We start from the raw sequence: 14917 nt of genomic DNA, 5'->3' as shown, positions 1-14917 counted from the left end.
GCACCAACTCCCTGCCAGTAGAGGGTGGCTGGAGCTATAGGTCCAGCACCAACCCCCTGCCAGTAGAGGGGGGCTGTAACTACAGGTTCAGCACCAACCCCCCCCCCCCACCCCACCAGTAGAGGTGGGCTGAAGCTACAGGTCCAGCACCAACCCCCTGCCAGTAGAGGGGAGGCTAGACCTACAGATCCAGCACCATTGCTCTGCCTGTAGAGGGAGGCTGGAGCTACAGGTCCAGCACCAACCCCCTGCCAGTAGATGGGGGCTGGATATACAGGTCCAGCACCAACCCACTGCCAGTAGAGGGGGCTGAAGCTACAGGTCCAGCACCAACCCCCCTGCCAGAAGAGGGGGGCTGGAGCTACATGTCCAACACTAACCCCCCTGCCAGAAGAGGGGGGCTGGAGCTACAGGTCCAGCACCAACCTCCCTGCCAGAAGAGGGGGGCTCGAGCTACAGGTCCAAAACAAACCCCTTGCCATTAGAGAGGGTGGGAGCTACAAGTCCAGCCCCTACCCGCTGCCAGGAGAAGGGGGCAGGAGATACAGGTCCAGCCCAAATCCCTGCTAGGAGAAGGGAGCTGGAGCTACAGGTACATCACTAACCTCCCTGGCAGTAGAGTGGGGCTGGAGCTACAGGTCCAGCACCAACCCCGTGCCAGTAGAGGGGGGGGGGCTGGAGCTACAGGTTCAGCACCAACACCTTGCCAGTAGATAGCGGTGGAGCTACAAGTTCAGCACAACCCCCCTGCCATTAGAGGAGGGCAGGAGCTACAGGTCCATCAACATCCCTCCTGCCAGTAGAGGGTTGCTGGAGATGCAGGTCCAGCACCATCCACTTGCCAGTAGACGGGGGGGGGGGGGTGGCTGGAGCTTCAGGTCCTGCATACTGGGGCAGACATTTACCACAGGTAATAATGGGGCAGACACTGACCACAGGTGATAATGGGGCTGACACTGACCACAGGTGATAATGGGGCAGACACTTACCACAGGTGATAATGGGGCAGACACTGACCACAGGTGATAATGGGGCTGACACTGACCACAGGTGATAATGGGGCTGACACTGACCACAGGTGATAATGGGGCAGACACTGACCACAGGTGATAATGGGGCAGACACTGACCACAGGTGATAATGGAGCTGACACTGACCACAGGTGATAATGGGGCTGACACTGACCACAGGTGATAATGGGGCTGACACTGTCCACAGGTGATAATGGGGCTGACACTGACCACAGGTGATAATGGCGCTGACACTGTCCACGGGTGATAATGGGGCTGACACTGACCACAGGTGATAATGGAGCTGACACTGACCACAGGTGATAATGGGGCTGACACTGGTCACAGGTGATAATGGGGCTGACACTGACCACAGGTGATAATGGAGCTGACACTGACCACAGGTGATAATGGGGCTGACACTGACCACAGGTGATAATGGGGCTGACACTGACCACAGGTGATAATGGGGCTGACACTGACCACAGGTGATAATGGGGCTGACACTGTCCACAGGTGATAATGGGGCTGACACTGTCCACAGGTGATAATGGGGCTGACACTGTCCACAGGTGATAATGGGGCTGACACTGTCCACAGGTGATAATGGGGCTGACACTGACCACAGGTGATAATGGAGCTGACACTGACCACAGGTGATAATGGGGCTGACACTGACCACAGGTGATAATGGGGCTGACACTGACCACAGGTGATAATGGGGCTGACACTGACCACAGGTGATAATGGGGCTGACACTGACCACAGGTGATAATGGAGCTGACACTGACCACAGGTGATAATGGGGCTAACACCGACCACAGGTGATAATGGGGCAGACACTGACCACAGGTGATAATGGAGCTTACACTGACCACAGGTGATAATGGGGCTGACACTGACCACAGGTGATAATGGGGCTGTCACTGACCACAGGTGATAATGAGGCTGACACCGACCAGAGGTGATAATGGGGCTGACACTGACCACAGGTGATAATGGGGCTGACACTGTCCACAGGTTGAGGACCTCCGCAGGATGAGGGAGCCCGTCAAGAGGCTGGTGGAGGCTGGCCGGGTGTTGGCCGTCCAGGAAGACCAAGATGGCCGCCGCTCCGCCAGGATAACTCTACAAGACGGACAGCTGTACCTCCACCCACTCCTGCGTCAGCCCACGCCCGCCCACGCCCACACCCTCCAGGTCACTTTATTACACCCACTTCTCTTACTGACATTACCTACTTACTGAGTTTTGATAACTAATATGATAACATTTTGTTATACAGATATCCGCATGCTTTATTTCATTTTCTGCAGGAGAGTGAGGTTGTGGGCGTGCTGGAGCCCTCCTGCACCCTGGCGTTCCGTGACCTCGGGTGGGCGGGGTCAACAAGAGGGCGGGTCACCATCCAGCTGACCCCTGACACTCCGCTGGCCAGACAGTTTGTGTTGTTGTGTACGGGCCAGCGGGGCCACACCTACTGCAACACTAAACTGTTGCAGGTGGTGTGCAAGGGTGAGCCGCGGGAGTTTGTGGAGGGCGGAGACTACGAGAGTAATGATGGTGAGGGAGGAGCCCCACTGCTTCCTGACCTCCAGGGGCAGTACCGGGGGTCAGGCCGGGCAGGACCTGTGTTGTGCTGCGATGATCCGGGGGATCCCAGGAGTGCCCAGTTCGCCATCACCACCAGGGACCTCCAGGGTGGTCGCCAGTGGTCATATGTCTTCGGTCATGTGGTGAGCGGCCTGGATGTGTTGAGGGCAGCAGTCAACCACAGTGACATTACTGAGGTGACTGTGGTGGACTGTGGTGTTGTGCTGCCACTCTAGTTCATTGTATCACCACCATCACTACTGTGGTGTTGTGCTGCCACTCTAGTTCACTGTACCACCACCATCACTACTGTGGTGTTGTGCTGCCACTCTAGTTCACTGTACCACCACCATCACTACTGTGGTGTTGTGCTGCCACTCTAGTTCACTGTACCACCACCATCACTACTGTGGTGTTGTGCTGACACTCTAGTTCACTGTACCATCACTCCTGTGGTGTTGTGCTGCCACTCTAGTTCACTGTACCACCACCATCACTACTGTGGTGTTGTGCTGCCACTACAGTTCACTGTACCACCACCATCACTACTGTGGTGTTGTGCTGCCACTCTAGTTCACTGTACCACCACCATCACTACTGTGGTGTTGTGCTGACACTCTAGTTCACTGTACCATCACTACTGTGGTGTTGTGCTGCCACTCTAGTTCACTGTACCATCACCATCACTACTGTGGTGTTATGCTGCCACTCTAGTTCACTGTACCATCACCATCACTACTGTGGTGTTGTGCTGCCACTCTAGTTCACTGTACCACCACCATCACTACTGTGGTGTTGTGCTGCCACTCTAGTTCACTGTACCATCACTACTGTGGTGTTATGCTGCCACTCATGTTCACCGTACCACCATCACTACTGTGGTGTTGTGCTGCCACTCTAGTTCACTGTACCACCACCATCACTACTGTGTTGTGATGCCACTGTAGTTCACTGTAGCACCACCATCACTACTGTGGTGTTGTGCTGCCACTCTAGTTCACTGTACCATCACTACTGTGGTGTTGTGCTGCCACTCAATTTCACTGTACCACCACCATCACTACTGTGGTGTTGTGCTGCCACTCAAGTTCACTGTACCACCACCATCACTACTGTGGTGTTGTGCTGCCACTCTAGTTCACTGTACCACCACCATCACTACTGTGGTGTTGTGCTGCCACTCTAGTTCACTGTACCACCATGTTACGGCCCTCTCGGGTCGCAACCGGGTTCTTTCTCTGATGTTGTTAGAGGTTGGGTATCCGGCCCCAAGCTAGTAGTGGCTTTCAAGGGATGTGATCCGTAACGCAAGTAAATAAAAGGGGAAGGGAAATAAAGGCAAAAACTTGATACAATTATTACCGTCACCATAAATAATATATAAAAGATTACACGGGGGAGGTATAAACACTAGAATGTACAACGTAGTCTTCTTCTGAAGACTCTGGACGTTCACGGTGCTCAACGGTGCTAAGCTCTTGGTCCTCTTGTGGCCTCACGACGAATCCTTCGATTCTCTTGAGTCTACCCTGGCCACAGGCCAGCCAAATCACAGTTCCACTGGGGGCACCGTCGTGGAGGCCATCAACCACAAGTCCAGCCGGTAGCTGGCAGGTTCCAATCAGCAGCGCTGGTTAGGCCACTCCACGACCGATACTAGGGTAGCGAGCCCTAGTCAGGAGCCTCGTGTGATCCCACAGACCACTCTCCTTGCCACAACACCCCAGTGGTTAAGCGTCTCCACCAGTCAGTCCCGGGTACGACAATCCCTCAACTGCCACGTCACCGGCAGGCTAACACCACAGTGTTCATCCGGGGGGCGACTCACAGCTGCTGCAGCAAATACTTGGAGACGAGACGGCTGCCTTGGGTAGACTGATCCACTGTCCGATTCAGCAGTCCCAGGTCGACTCTGTAATCAGACACGTCATCAGTACTAGGGACACTCTAGGGCACGTCACTTACCGGCTCAGACCCAAACGCCCACCTATCCACTCCATAGATGGCGTTGCTGTCTAAGCGTCACCTCACCAGGGATCAGCAGCGGCTGTGTTATGAGCTGATCAGGACGGGAAACTAGCCCTTGTGGCCAGTATATCTCGTCCTCACTAGATGGCGCCATCCATTTGGAGGGTGTTTCGGGAGCTGACCCACAGATGGCGTGGTCGTCACTGCTCCGGGCTCGGACGCTGGACTCGGGTCCGTAACACACCACCATCACTACTGTGGTGTTGTGCTGCCACTCTAGTTCACTGTACCACCACCATCACTTCTGTGGTGTTGTGCTGCCACTCTAGTTCACTGTACCACCACCATCACTACTGTGGTGTTGTGCTGCCACTCAAGTTCACTGTACCACCATTATCACTACTGTGGTGCTGTGCTGCCACTCTAGTTCACTGTACCATCACTACTGTAGTGTTGTGCTGCCACTCTAGTTCACTGTACCACCACCATCACTACTGTGGTGTTGTGCTGCCACTCTAGTTCACTGTACCACCACCATCACTTCTGTGGTGTTGTGCTGCCACTCTAGTTCACTGTACGACCACCATCACTACTGTGGTGTTGTGCTGCCACTCTAGTTCACTGTACCACCACCATCACTTCTGTGGTGTTGTGCTGCCACTCTAGTTCACTGTACGACCACCATCACTACTGTAGTGTTGTGCTGCCACTCTAGTTCACTGTACCACCACCATCACTACTGTGGTGCTGTGCTGACACTCTAGTTCACTGTACCATCACTACTGTGGTGTTGTGCTGCCACTCTAGTTCACTGTACCACCACCATCACTTCTGTGGTGTTGTGCTGCCACTCTAGTTCACTGTACCACCACAATCAGTACTGTGGGGTTGCGCTGCCACTCTAGTTCACTGTACCATCACTACTGTGGTGTTGTGCTGCCACTCTAGTTCACTGTACCACCACCATCACTTCTGTGGTGTTGTGCTGCCACTCTAGTTCACTGTACCACCACAATCAGTACTGTGGGGTTGTGCTGCCACTCTAGTTCACTGTACCATCACTACTGTGGTGTTGTGCTGCCACTCTAGTTCACTGTACCACCATCATCACTACTGTGGTGTTGTGCTGCCACTCTAGTTCACTGTACCACCACCATCACTACTGTGGTGTTGTGCTGCCACTCTAGTTCACTGTACCACCACCATCACTACTGTGGTGTTGTGCTGCCACTCTAGTTCACTGTACCACCATCATCACTATCACTCCTGCATCACCATGGACTGCGTGTTTTGATGCCAATGTAATTTAAGGACATACCTTTATCACTATATCATCATAACACTATCACTGCTACACCAACATCATTTCTCTTTCACTGCATTATCACCTCACTGATATTTTTCCTCCTTACATATACTGATATATCACTATCACTGCTACAGTACCATCACCTCAGTATCACTGCTAAATCACCACTATACTATCACTGCTATATCGCCTCACTATCACAGCTATATTACCATCACCTCACTATCACCGTCGTATCATCACCTCAGTATCACTATCACACTATCTTTTTTATATTATTATCACTGCTATATCACCATCATCTCACAATCACTCAGGTGTGTTGTGATATTACAATACTGGACCATGGTGTGTTGTGATATTACCATACTGGACCATGGTGTGTTGTGATATTACCATACTGGACTATGGTGTGTTGTGATATTACCATACTGGTCCATGGTGTGTTGTGATATTACCATACTGGTCCGTGGTGTGTTGTGATATTACCATACTGGACCATGGTGTGTTGTGATATTACCATACTGGTCCGTGGTGTGTTGTGATATTACCATACTGGACCATGGTGTGTTGTGATATTACCATACTGGACTATGGTGTGTTGTGATATTACCATACTGGTCCATGGTGTGTTGTGCTATTACCATACTGGTCCATGGTGTGTTGTGATATTACCATACTGGTCCATGGTGTGTTGTGATATTACCATACTGGACCATGGTGTGTTGTGATATTACCATACTGGTTCGTGGTGTGTTGTGATATTACCATACTGGACCATGGTGTGTTGTGATATTACCATACTGGTCCATGGTGTGTTGTGCTATTACCATACTGGACCATAGTGTGTTGTGATATTACCATACTGGACCATGGTGTGTTGTGATATTACCATACTGGACCATGGTGTGTTGTGATATTACCATACTGGTCCATGGTGTGTTGTGATATTACCATACTGGTCCATGGTGTGTTGTGATATTACCAACCTGGACCATGGTGTGTTGTGATATTACCATACTGGTCCATGGTGTGTTGTGATATTACCATACTGGTCCATGGTGTGTTGTGATATTACCATACTGGTCCATGGTGTTGTGATATTACGATACTGGACCATGGTGTGCTGTGATATTACCATACTGGTCCATGGTGTGTTGTGATATTACCATACTGGTCCATGGTGTGTTGTGATATTACCATACTGGACCATGGTGTGTTATGATATTACCATACTGGTCCATGGTGTGTTGTGATATTACTATACTGGTCTATGGTGTGTGTTGTGATATTACCATACTGGACCATGGTGTGTTGTGATATTACCATACTGGACCATGGTGTGTTGTGATATTACCATACTGGACCATGGTGTGTTGTGATATTACCGCCATGGTGTGTTGTGATATTACCATACTGGACCATGGTGTGTTGTGATATTACCATACTGGACCATGGTGTGTTGTGATATTAACTATAATGCCAATCCTGATCTCAAAAGCTTCATAGAAGGTTGTATCAGAACCCATGAGCATCACACCAGAAATAAATACAGTTTTGATATTCCTAGAGTACGACTTAATCAAACTAGAAATGCTCTACAAATCAAGGGGCCCAGAATGTGGAATGACCTTCCCAACCATGTTAAAGACTGTACCTCTCTCAACCAGTTTAAGTTAAAAGCGGGCTATACCTAATAAATTCCCTGTAACCTACCTTACCCTTCTATTGTCAACCAATGTCTGTTTTTTTCTTTAAAGAGCGCTGTTTGTCGACATAATTGTATTTGTGCTGCTTTTTCATCTATGTTTTCATTTCTTGTTTTCATTCTACTCATTATGCTCAATTAGTATTAAGCTTGTCATTTAAGTTTATCATGCCCGAAACGCTTTGCGTAATAGTGGCTTTAGGCATTGTATGTACTAGCTATACCTAAGTAAACAATCCTTGTAAATATTTATTGTATGTATGTACCTTACCTAAATAAAATTGTATTGTATTACCATACTGGACCATGGTGTGTTGTGATATTACCATACTGGTCCATGGTGTGTTGTGATATTACCATACTGGTCAGTAGTGAATAAGGAGACAGATTGAGGTAAAAAAATTTCAGAAACGGTTGGGCACTTCCATGACGACTTGACCCTGTCGGGCCAGATCGTCCATCCCTCTTGTTTTAGGTGGTTAGGTTAGGGCACAGTCAGCGCGCTCCTGGCTGGCTGGCGGTGGTGGGGTGGTGGTCCCCCTTGGGGTCCCGGGGGGACCACCACCCATGGTGTACCTGAGGAACTGGTGCCCTATCCTAACCTGTTTTTTTTGCACGATTCGGCTCGAGCTTTTAAGATGAGTCTAGGGCCTCAAGGAGGGGGTCTCTACTTATGAGAGGTAACGAGGATGAATGTTCAATAGTTGGAAACCAAAAAATACACTGGTGAAAGGCATATAAACGTTTTTGGAGTATTTTAATGGCATGAGCAAAAATGCACGATTTGTCCCGGGGGTGTTACGAGAGTACTACGGTATCAATTTGGGGGCCCTTACTTTTGAATGGATCAGAGGGTGAATGTTCAATAGATTCAAACCAAGAAACACAGTTGAAAGCGAATATAGAAGTTTTTGGAGTACTTTAATGAGGCTATGACTGAATAGTATAGGGAGCCCTTGGGCACAGCTCCATTTTCTCTAATGGTCAGAGGTGGATAACCCCAGTGGGGGTCAAGCATACAAGGGGGGGGGGGTCAAGATTCCTTACAAAGACCATTTTGGATATATAGGTGTAGTAAGCCTTATCTTGAATTTGCATGATACTGTGGGGTAAATTGACATGAAGGGCGAGTCATAGAACAGGATCTGCATGCGAGATGGGTCATATTGGGGTTTTAAAGAAGTTAAGATAGCTTTAAAGAGTCCTGTGTGCTTGATAGTGGGGAAATGTTCAGTCAATAATTCTCGTGTTTTGAATCTGAATGAGGGGTCCTAGTTTGCGTTCTAGTCGTAAAATGAGTTCCTTAGTATATTTGCTATGGAAAATGAGCTTTCAGTACTCTATATAATTTGAAATGAGGTCAAGAAAGACATGTTTATGTGCGAGAAGAGTCAGGTTGGAAACTGTTTATTCCAGTCATCCCCCCTCGGCATTGCTCCGTTTTCTGTAGCTAAAGTAAAGATTCCATTTTCTGTGGTATTCAGTTGAATACTGGTGAAAAAGGCATACTTGCATTTGTATGGTTCTAACCTGTTTATAGATATATTTTTCGGGCCTCAAATTAGATTTTAATATGAAAAATAGCATCAAATGTATGTCTATCTTTTGTAATAAACATTACAAGCATTAACAATACCTGTGATATTTCATAGCATACGAAGAGAAGTTTAAATAGTGGGGCCTCAGCCATATTGTGTTGGGGTTTGACACTCCAAATATTAATTTGACACTCAAAAATATACTATAAAGGAAAGTACTTGAGTGGTTTAAGCAATTTAATACGTACTGGGAATCTGTTCAGATTCGTATTCTGTATTAAATTTCATTTTTTAACATCATAATGGTTTTCAGTTATTGTGGTGGGGGCCCAATAACTTCATATAGCGCAACGACTGGCGCTATCTGTACTTAGTCCCCCCTAAACTTAAAACTGTTGCACAATCTTACTTAAACACATTGCTAAACTCTTATACACAAACAAAAACTCAATTTTTAACTTGCACAAATAAACCCAGGGCTTACACAGTTGCACAATCTTACTTAAACACATTGCTAAACTCTTATACACAAACAAAAACTCAATTTTTAACTTACACAAATAAACCCAGGGCTTTCACATTCGCGCAAAATACTTAGTCCCCCCTAAACTTGAACACTCACAATCTTATGGTGCTTTAATTTCCAAAGCCTTCCAAACCTGCACTGGGTCCTGCCCAGCTGACTTGCGGCTGGATGGATTACAATTGAGCCAAAAACAGTTGGTCAGGGGGAGATACGGCCTCATTTTTAGAGACATTTACTATAGCAAAAGCTTGAACGTCGAAAACTGAATGCGGGCCTGCACGAGAGTTGTTCTTGGCACTCGAATGTTTAGAGATTAAAATACATAGAATCTGCAAGATCCCACCCAAGTCGCTTACGTGGGCAATTGACATGTTTTTCGCCCAAATGTATTTATTTAAAATAATACGTCAGATAGAAAGAGTTTCGCATTGCTATTATATTTACCTTATAAAGCCTCTTTATAAAAATGATATGCCACTGCGTATTATGATTGTTTTATAATAAATATTGCATAAATACTTACACGATTTCATAAACAAAAAAAAACTTTTAATGAGCCATGGTTGGAAGGCTTCATCATTACAGTAAATACAAACTTTTAAAACTAATTAAAAATATATGTCTCATAGAGGAAGATTTATTCTTCAGGATATATATTATTTATTAATTAAGAGTTTCATTCTGTATAAAAAATGAAAGTTGCCAATATTTTCAAAACTCTGGCCACAAATTTTTTTATAAATGTTTTCTAAGGGAGTAAATCTTGCTTCCTCTCTTTCTCCCAAATGTTTCCTCATTTGCACAGGAGCAGAGCAACCTTCGTGCGGGCCCTGGTTCAGTTCCCCAACGTCCGAGCTAATGGACATTACAAATTTCACTAAATGATGCAGTATCTTAGCTGTCTCACTAATTATAAAGGTGTTAATCTTTTTTTTTTAACCTTTGAGTGCTAGGTCTCAAAAAGGTTCTTTACCTCAGAAAGAGAGAGAGAGAGAGAGAGAGAGATTCTATTTTTGTCCATATTCGAGCGGAATGTTGAGCAACCTTCGTGCAGGACCCGGTTCAGTTCCCCAACGTCCGAGCTATTGCACATAGCAAATTTCTCTAAATGAGGCAGTATCTCGCCCCCACCCCCCCGGATCAATGATTTTAGGGCAGTAAATAAGCAATTGCAATCCATCCAGCTGGCGACTTATCAGTGACTGTGGAAAGAATGTGTGTTCTTAGGACCATTATGGCCTCTTCGCGCATTTTCATTCCCTCACACATTTGAGTATTTGTTTCCCACATCAAGAATTTTGTCAAAAAACGTTCAAGGAAATACGAGCTTATTTATTCCAACTTATAGATAAAAAACAAAAAAAATAAACTGGCGACCCCTGGCAGCAAGTTCAGGAGGTCTCGGCCTATATCTGGCTGGGGTGGGTGTGGGGTTCTCAGTGAGAGATCATACGACCAAGCTGTGATGGAGACTATAAATGGTATGCATAAACCCTAATACTTTACAGGACTTGTCATGGTTTGTGCCTCATTGATAATTCGTTCCAAGTAGTTAAAAGTTAAATCTAAAAGAAATCCAATAAAGTTCAACGATTTTTTCTCTCTCTCTATGGGCGTATGCAATTAATTTTTCTGTTATATCTTTTATCAGAGCTCGGCCATCAGGCTGTAGATGTTGAGGAAAAGAGGAAGATGCAATGCAGGGAATCGCCCCTGGTATTTATTTCACGAGGTCATTGCGTCGTGGAGTATGAGGAATTGCCCAAGTTCATCGCACGCGTCAAGGCTTTGGCGGCAATTGAAAAGCAGTATGAAGGCGCAGATTTAGAAGACTCACATGTTCGAAGACAGAAAACAAAAAAAATTAACGCCGTTGAGACCGTATATGGCGGTTTTTGTGACGAAACAGAAATAAGACTACCTGTCGAAATAGGAATAGGCTTGATTAATGTGGCGTATAATGGAATACCCAACATTATCGAGTGGGTGCAAGCCCAAGGTGAAATAGAAAAACAGTTTGCGGGGATTGATTTTAAACAGCGTGAAAACTGGTTTATTTATCATGACAAAGTTCGAGCGCAGAATGCATTTAGAGAAATTTTCTTTGGGGATTATGGGGATTATTGTTCCACCTCCGAAGCTGAGGAAATTGCGCCAGAGGATGAGGTTTATTGGAGGGAAAATTTGCATCCAGTCATTAAGGCAGATCTAGATAGAGCTCCACCCACAAGATAACTCTTAGGAACTAATGATGCAAAGGGGACATACTACAGGAACAATGTGCGGGTGGCCTGATGGGGGGGGGGGTTATCCCCAAATCCCGAGACTTTGTCCCCAACCCAGACTCTGTTCAACCAGAACATTATTTTGTTTGTATATATATATATATATATATATATGTGTTTTTTACCTAAATAAAAAAAAATCATGTATCATTATTATTATTATTATTGCACACTCCCCTTGAAGATGAAATATGTTAAAAAAAAATGTCAGGTAGTATTTGCTAGAGTACTTGTCATGGGGGTGAATAAGTGATGAGGTCTCTCTCTTATTTTTAAAAACTACTTTAACAGATAAAAAAAAAAACTTGACATTTATACAATTTTTTTATTTTTATTATGAGTACATATACAAAAAAAAACAAGCACTTTTTTATTATTTGTCGTTAGTGTAATAAGATCTAAGGTTCCTCCTTTTACTCGATGGTCTTTTCACTACTTGTGGCGGTACTTGACCTTTCCCTGCTCCATCTTGTTTAGGACGCACCAGCACAAATTCTTTTTTGCATTTTTTCATTACATGGGCCAAATGAGCCAGTGTAGGGTAGTAAGATGCCAGCCATTCTTCTTCTTCTTCACCTGCTCTAGACCAACCCACCCGAGAATTGCAGCCTATACCAAATGGCATAACTATCCGTTTGATAGAATTATTACTCTTGGCTTCGCTCATAATGCGACTCACGGCCTTTTTAAAACACCATCGTCTGTTGATAGTTGTATCTCTCCGCAATCCCGCTACTAAATCAATATCTTTACTGTGCTTAATATGAAATTGGTTAATGTCATTATTTTCAATAGACGCACCTACACTATATTGACATATGAGGGCTAAGAGATAAGGCTGCACATTAGGTTCTGGTGGCGGGGAGAGGATTATATTTCCTGGAGTGTCACGATCCGTAACTACAGCACAAAGCGTTTCAGGACATATTTTCTTTTCAACCACCCCATAAGGATATTTTTCCCACAGCTGTTGGGAGTAACCATTAGAAAACTGGTGTAGGGCAGGAAGATCATAGACAATACAGTCCCCGGGTTTAAATATATCATCGTTGGGGAAATCCACTTCAATAATAGAATCTTTGAGTCTCCGTAATTTGGCTCGCATGTAGTTGGAACACATCTCGAAGCGATTAAAAAGGTTTTTTTAACATAACCTTCGTCTTATATAAACCTTGTCACATAGAGTTGTTAGAGGCTTTTATAATATGTAATTCATAGTTTTTCTTTTTGTACAGAGAAATTAGGAAACAATAAATAAATAAATGTGTGTGTGTGTAGAGAAATTAGGTAAAGTAAATAAAAATACAGGTTAACATTTCTTTTTTTGTGGTTTAATTTGTATGAAATATTACAATATAGATTCTACAGCTTTTCTAATCTCATCTTCATTATATTCCATTTCCATTTTCTCTTTGTCTTCATTGTCGTCGTCTTCCACAATAGTGAGCACTTCATCACCCACAGTAACAGACATGGCGCCGGTAGATGGATCATCTTCCACGACAGCTGACCCGTCTTCTCTCACGTCAGCGGCAGGTCCGACAGTAGAAACAGAGTCTTTATCATTCGTAGAAACAGGGGGAATGGCCATACGTGGAATCTTGTGTCTAAAGATGCCATGGGTTGGAGAGCGAGTTGGCGTGTCATTATTTACAGGACATATCATTAAAGTGTCTATACCACGTTCTTGCAGTTTCTGAGCTAATTTGCACATCACAGGGAAATATTTAGTCTCCCATATGTTGCGTTCGCCACTTGTGAGATACTGCCCGCAAGCCTTGCCCAACCCATATGGGAAAATAATCCTTCCCACTTGTCCTCTTCGGCTTCTCTGAAGAATATGTTCAATGGCTTTTCGCAGAGCTTTGTCAAACCAACGCCATCTTTGGTATTCGGTATCATTTTTCAGGCCGTCATAAAAATGCTCATCCAAACTCCATGCTTCGTACCTGGGCTTTTTGTAAGAAGATGGCGTCGCTGGACCGTTGGTAAACTGGGTGATTAATCCAATAAGGTGCGGTAAAACAGCATAACTTTCATAGGGGTCGTCATCCATCCTATTGCAGAATTCGGGTGCTTCGCCAACAAATATGAGGCCGGGGATATCTCTATCAGTTCTAACAGCACGATTTTTGTACGGCAGGTTTTTCCGATGCAATCGAGCATAGGGGTATCGTTCCCATAAAGTGTGCACCATTTCGCTCAACTGCACGCTTGTTGCATCCAAATCATAGAGCAGACAATCACGATTGTTATAGATGGGCAAAGAGGCAAAGTCGCCAATCAGGGAGGGGAGCTCCATAGTGCTGGCTTGTGAGGTAGTGACTCGGAAGGGGGTCTATATACACTTTTCACGCCGGCGCGGGGGACAACTGCGCATCGTAGAGTTGCCAGGGGCATTTTTTTTTCCTTGGAGCTCTGGTCATTACGCACCAATATAACATTAACATCGTAATGTTTTAAGTTTTCATACAGATCTTCGATAATTGGAAGATATGTTTCCTCCCAAACTTCATCTCTTTGAACACAGGTGCGACCAATACCCACAGGTAATACAACTCGTGCGATTTCCGGAGAAGACTTGATGAATCTCGTTATGGCTTCTATAGCCTTTTTGAAATAGATGAGGCGATTTTGCGTTGTATCTTCTTTTAATCCGGTGAGCATATCACGATCTTTGGATTTTTCTATATGCGACTTGGCGATCTCATTGTTCTCTACAGGCGCCCCTATACCATATTGCACTGCAGCAGCAATAATGCAGGGGAGATTTTCAGCTCGACGATTGGAGACATGAATTGAACCGGGAATTGGGCGATCATGGGGAACACATCTCTTGAGATTATACAAAGGCCTGCGTTCACCATAGGCGCTTGCGTGTTTGTATTTCACTGATATGTCCTTCGCCATCCCGTACGGGACGCAAGATATGCAGTTTACAGGATACACAATGCAAGTTTCATTATTGCAAAATTCTTCA

At 45.5% G+C, this 14917-nt stretch overlaps 2 protein-coding genes across 11 annotated transcripts in view; one reads left to right on the top strand and one right to left on the bottom strand.

Moving 5' to 3' along the window:
* LOC138352916 (uncharacterized) overlaps window positions 1-14917 on the bottom strand; it is a 230529-nt gene that overhangs the window by 94920 nt on the left and 120692 nt on the right. The gene's annotated exons all lie outside the window — the stretch shown is intronic.
* Window positions 1-14917, top strand: part of LOC123747839 (uncharacterized) — a 236116-nt gene that overhangs the window by 218149 nt on the left and 3050 nt on the right. For 4 of the 5 annotated variants that reach the window (XM_069305558.1, XM_069305556.1, XM_069305557.1 and 1 more), the window contains 2 exons: window positions 2031-2210; window positions 2327-2746. In XM_069305558.1, the coding sequence (XP_069161659.1) occupies window positions 2031-2210; window positions 2327-2746 (600 nt within the window). Of the gene's footprint in view, window positions 1-2030; window positions 2211-2326; window positions 2747-11303; window positions 11976-14917 lie in introns of those variants that run through there. The other variant, XM_069305560.1, reaches the window with a different exon arrangement.

This window comes from Procambarus clarkii, chromosome 55 (genome assembly GCF_040958095.1).
Source record: "Procambarus clarkii isolate CNS0578487 chromosome 55, FALCON_Pclarkii_2.0, whole genome shotgun sequence".
Taxonomy (NCBI): Eukaryota; Metazoa; Arthropoda; class Malacostraca; order Decapoda; family Cambaridae; genus Procambarus; species Procambarus clarkii.
The sequence above is the reverse complement of the archived record's forward strand: the minus strand, read 5'-3'. Positions and strand labels throughout refer to the sequence as shown.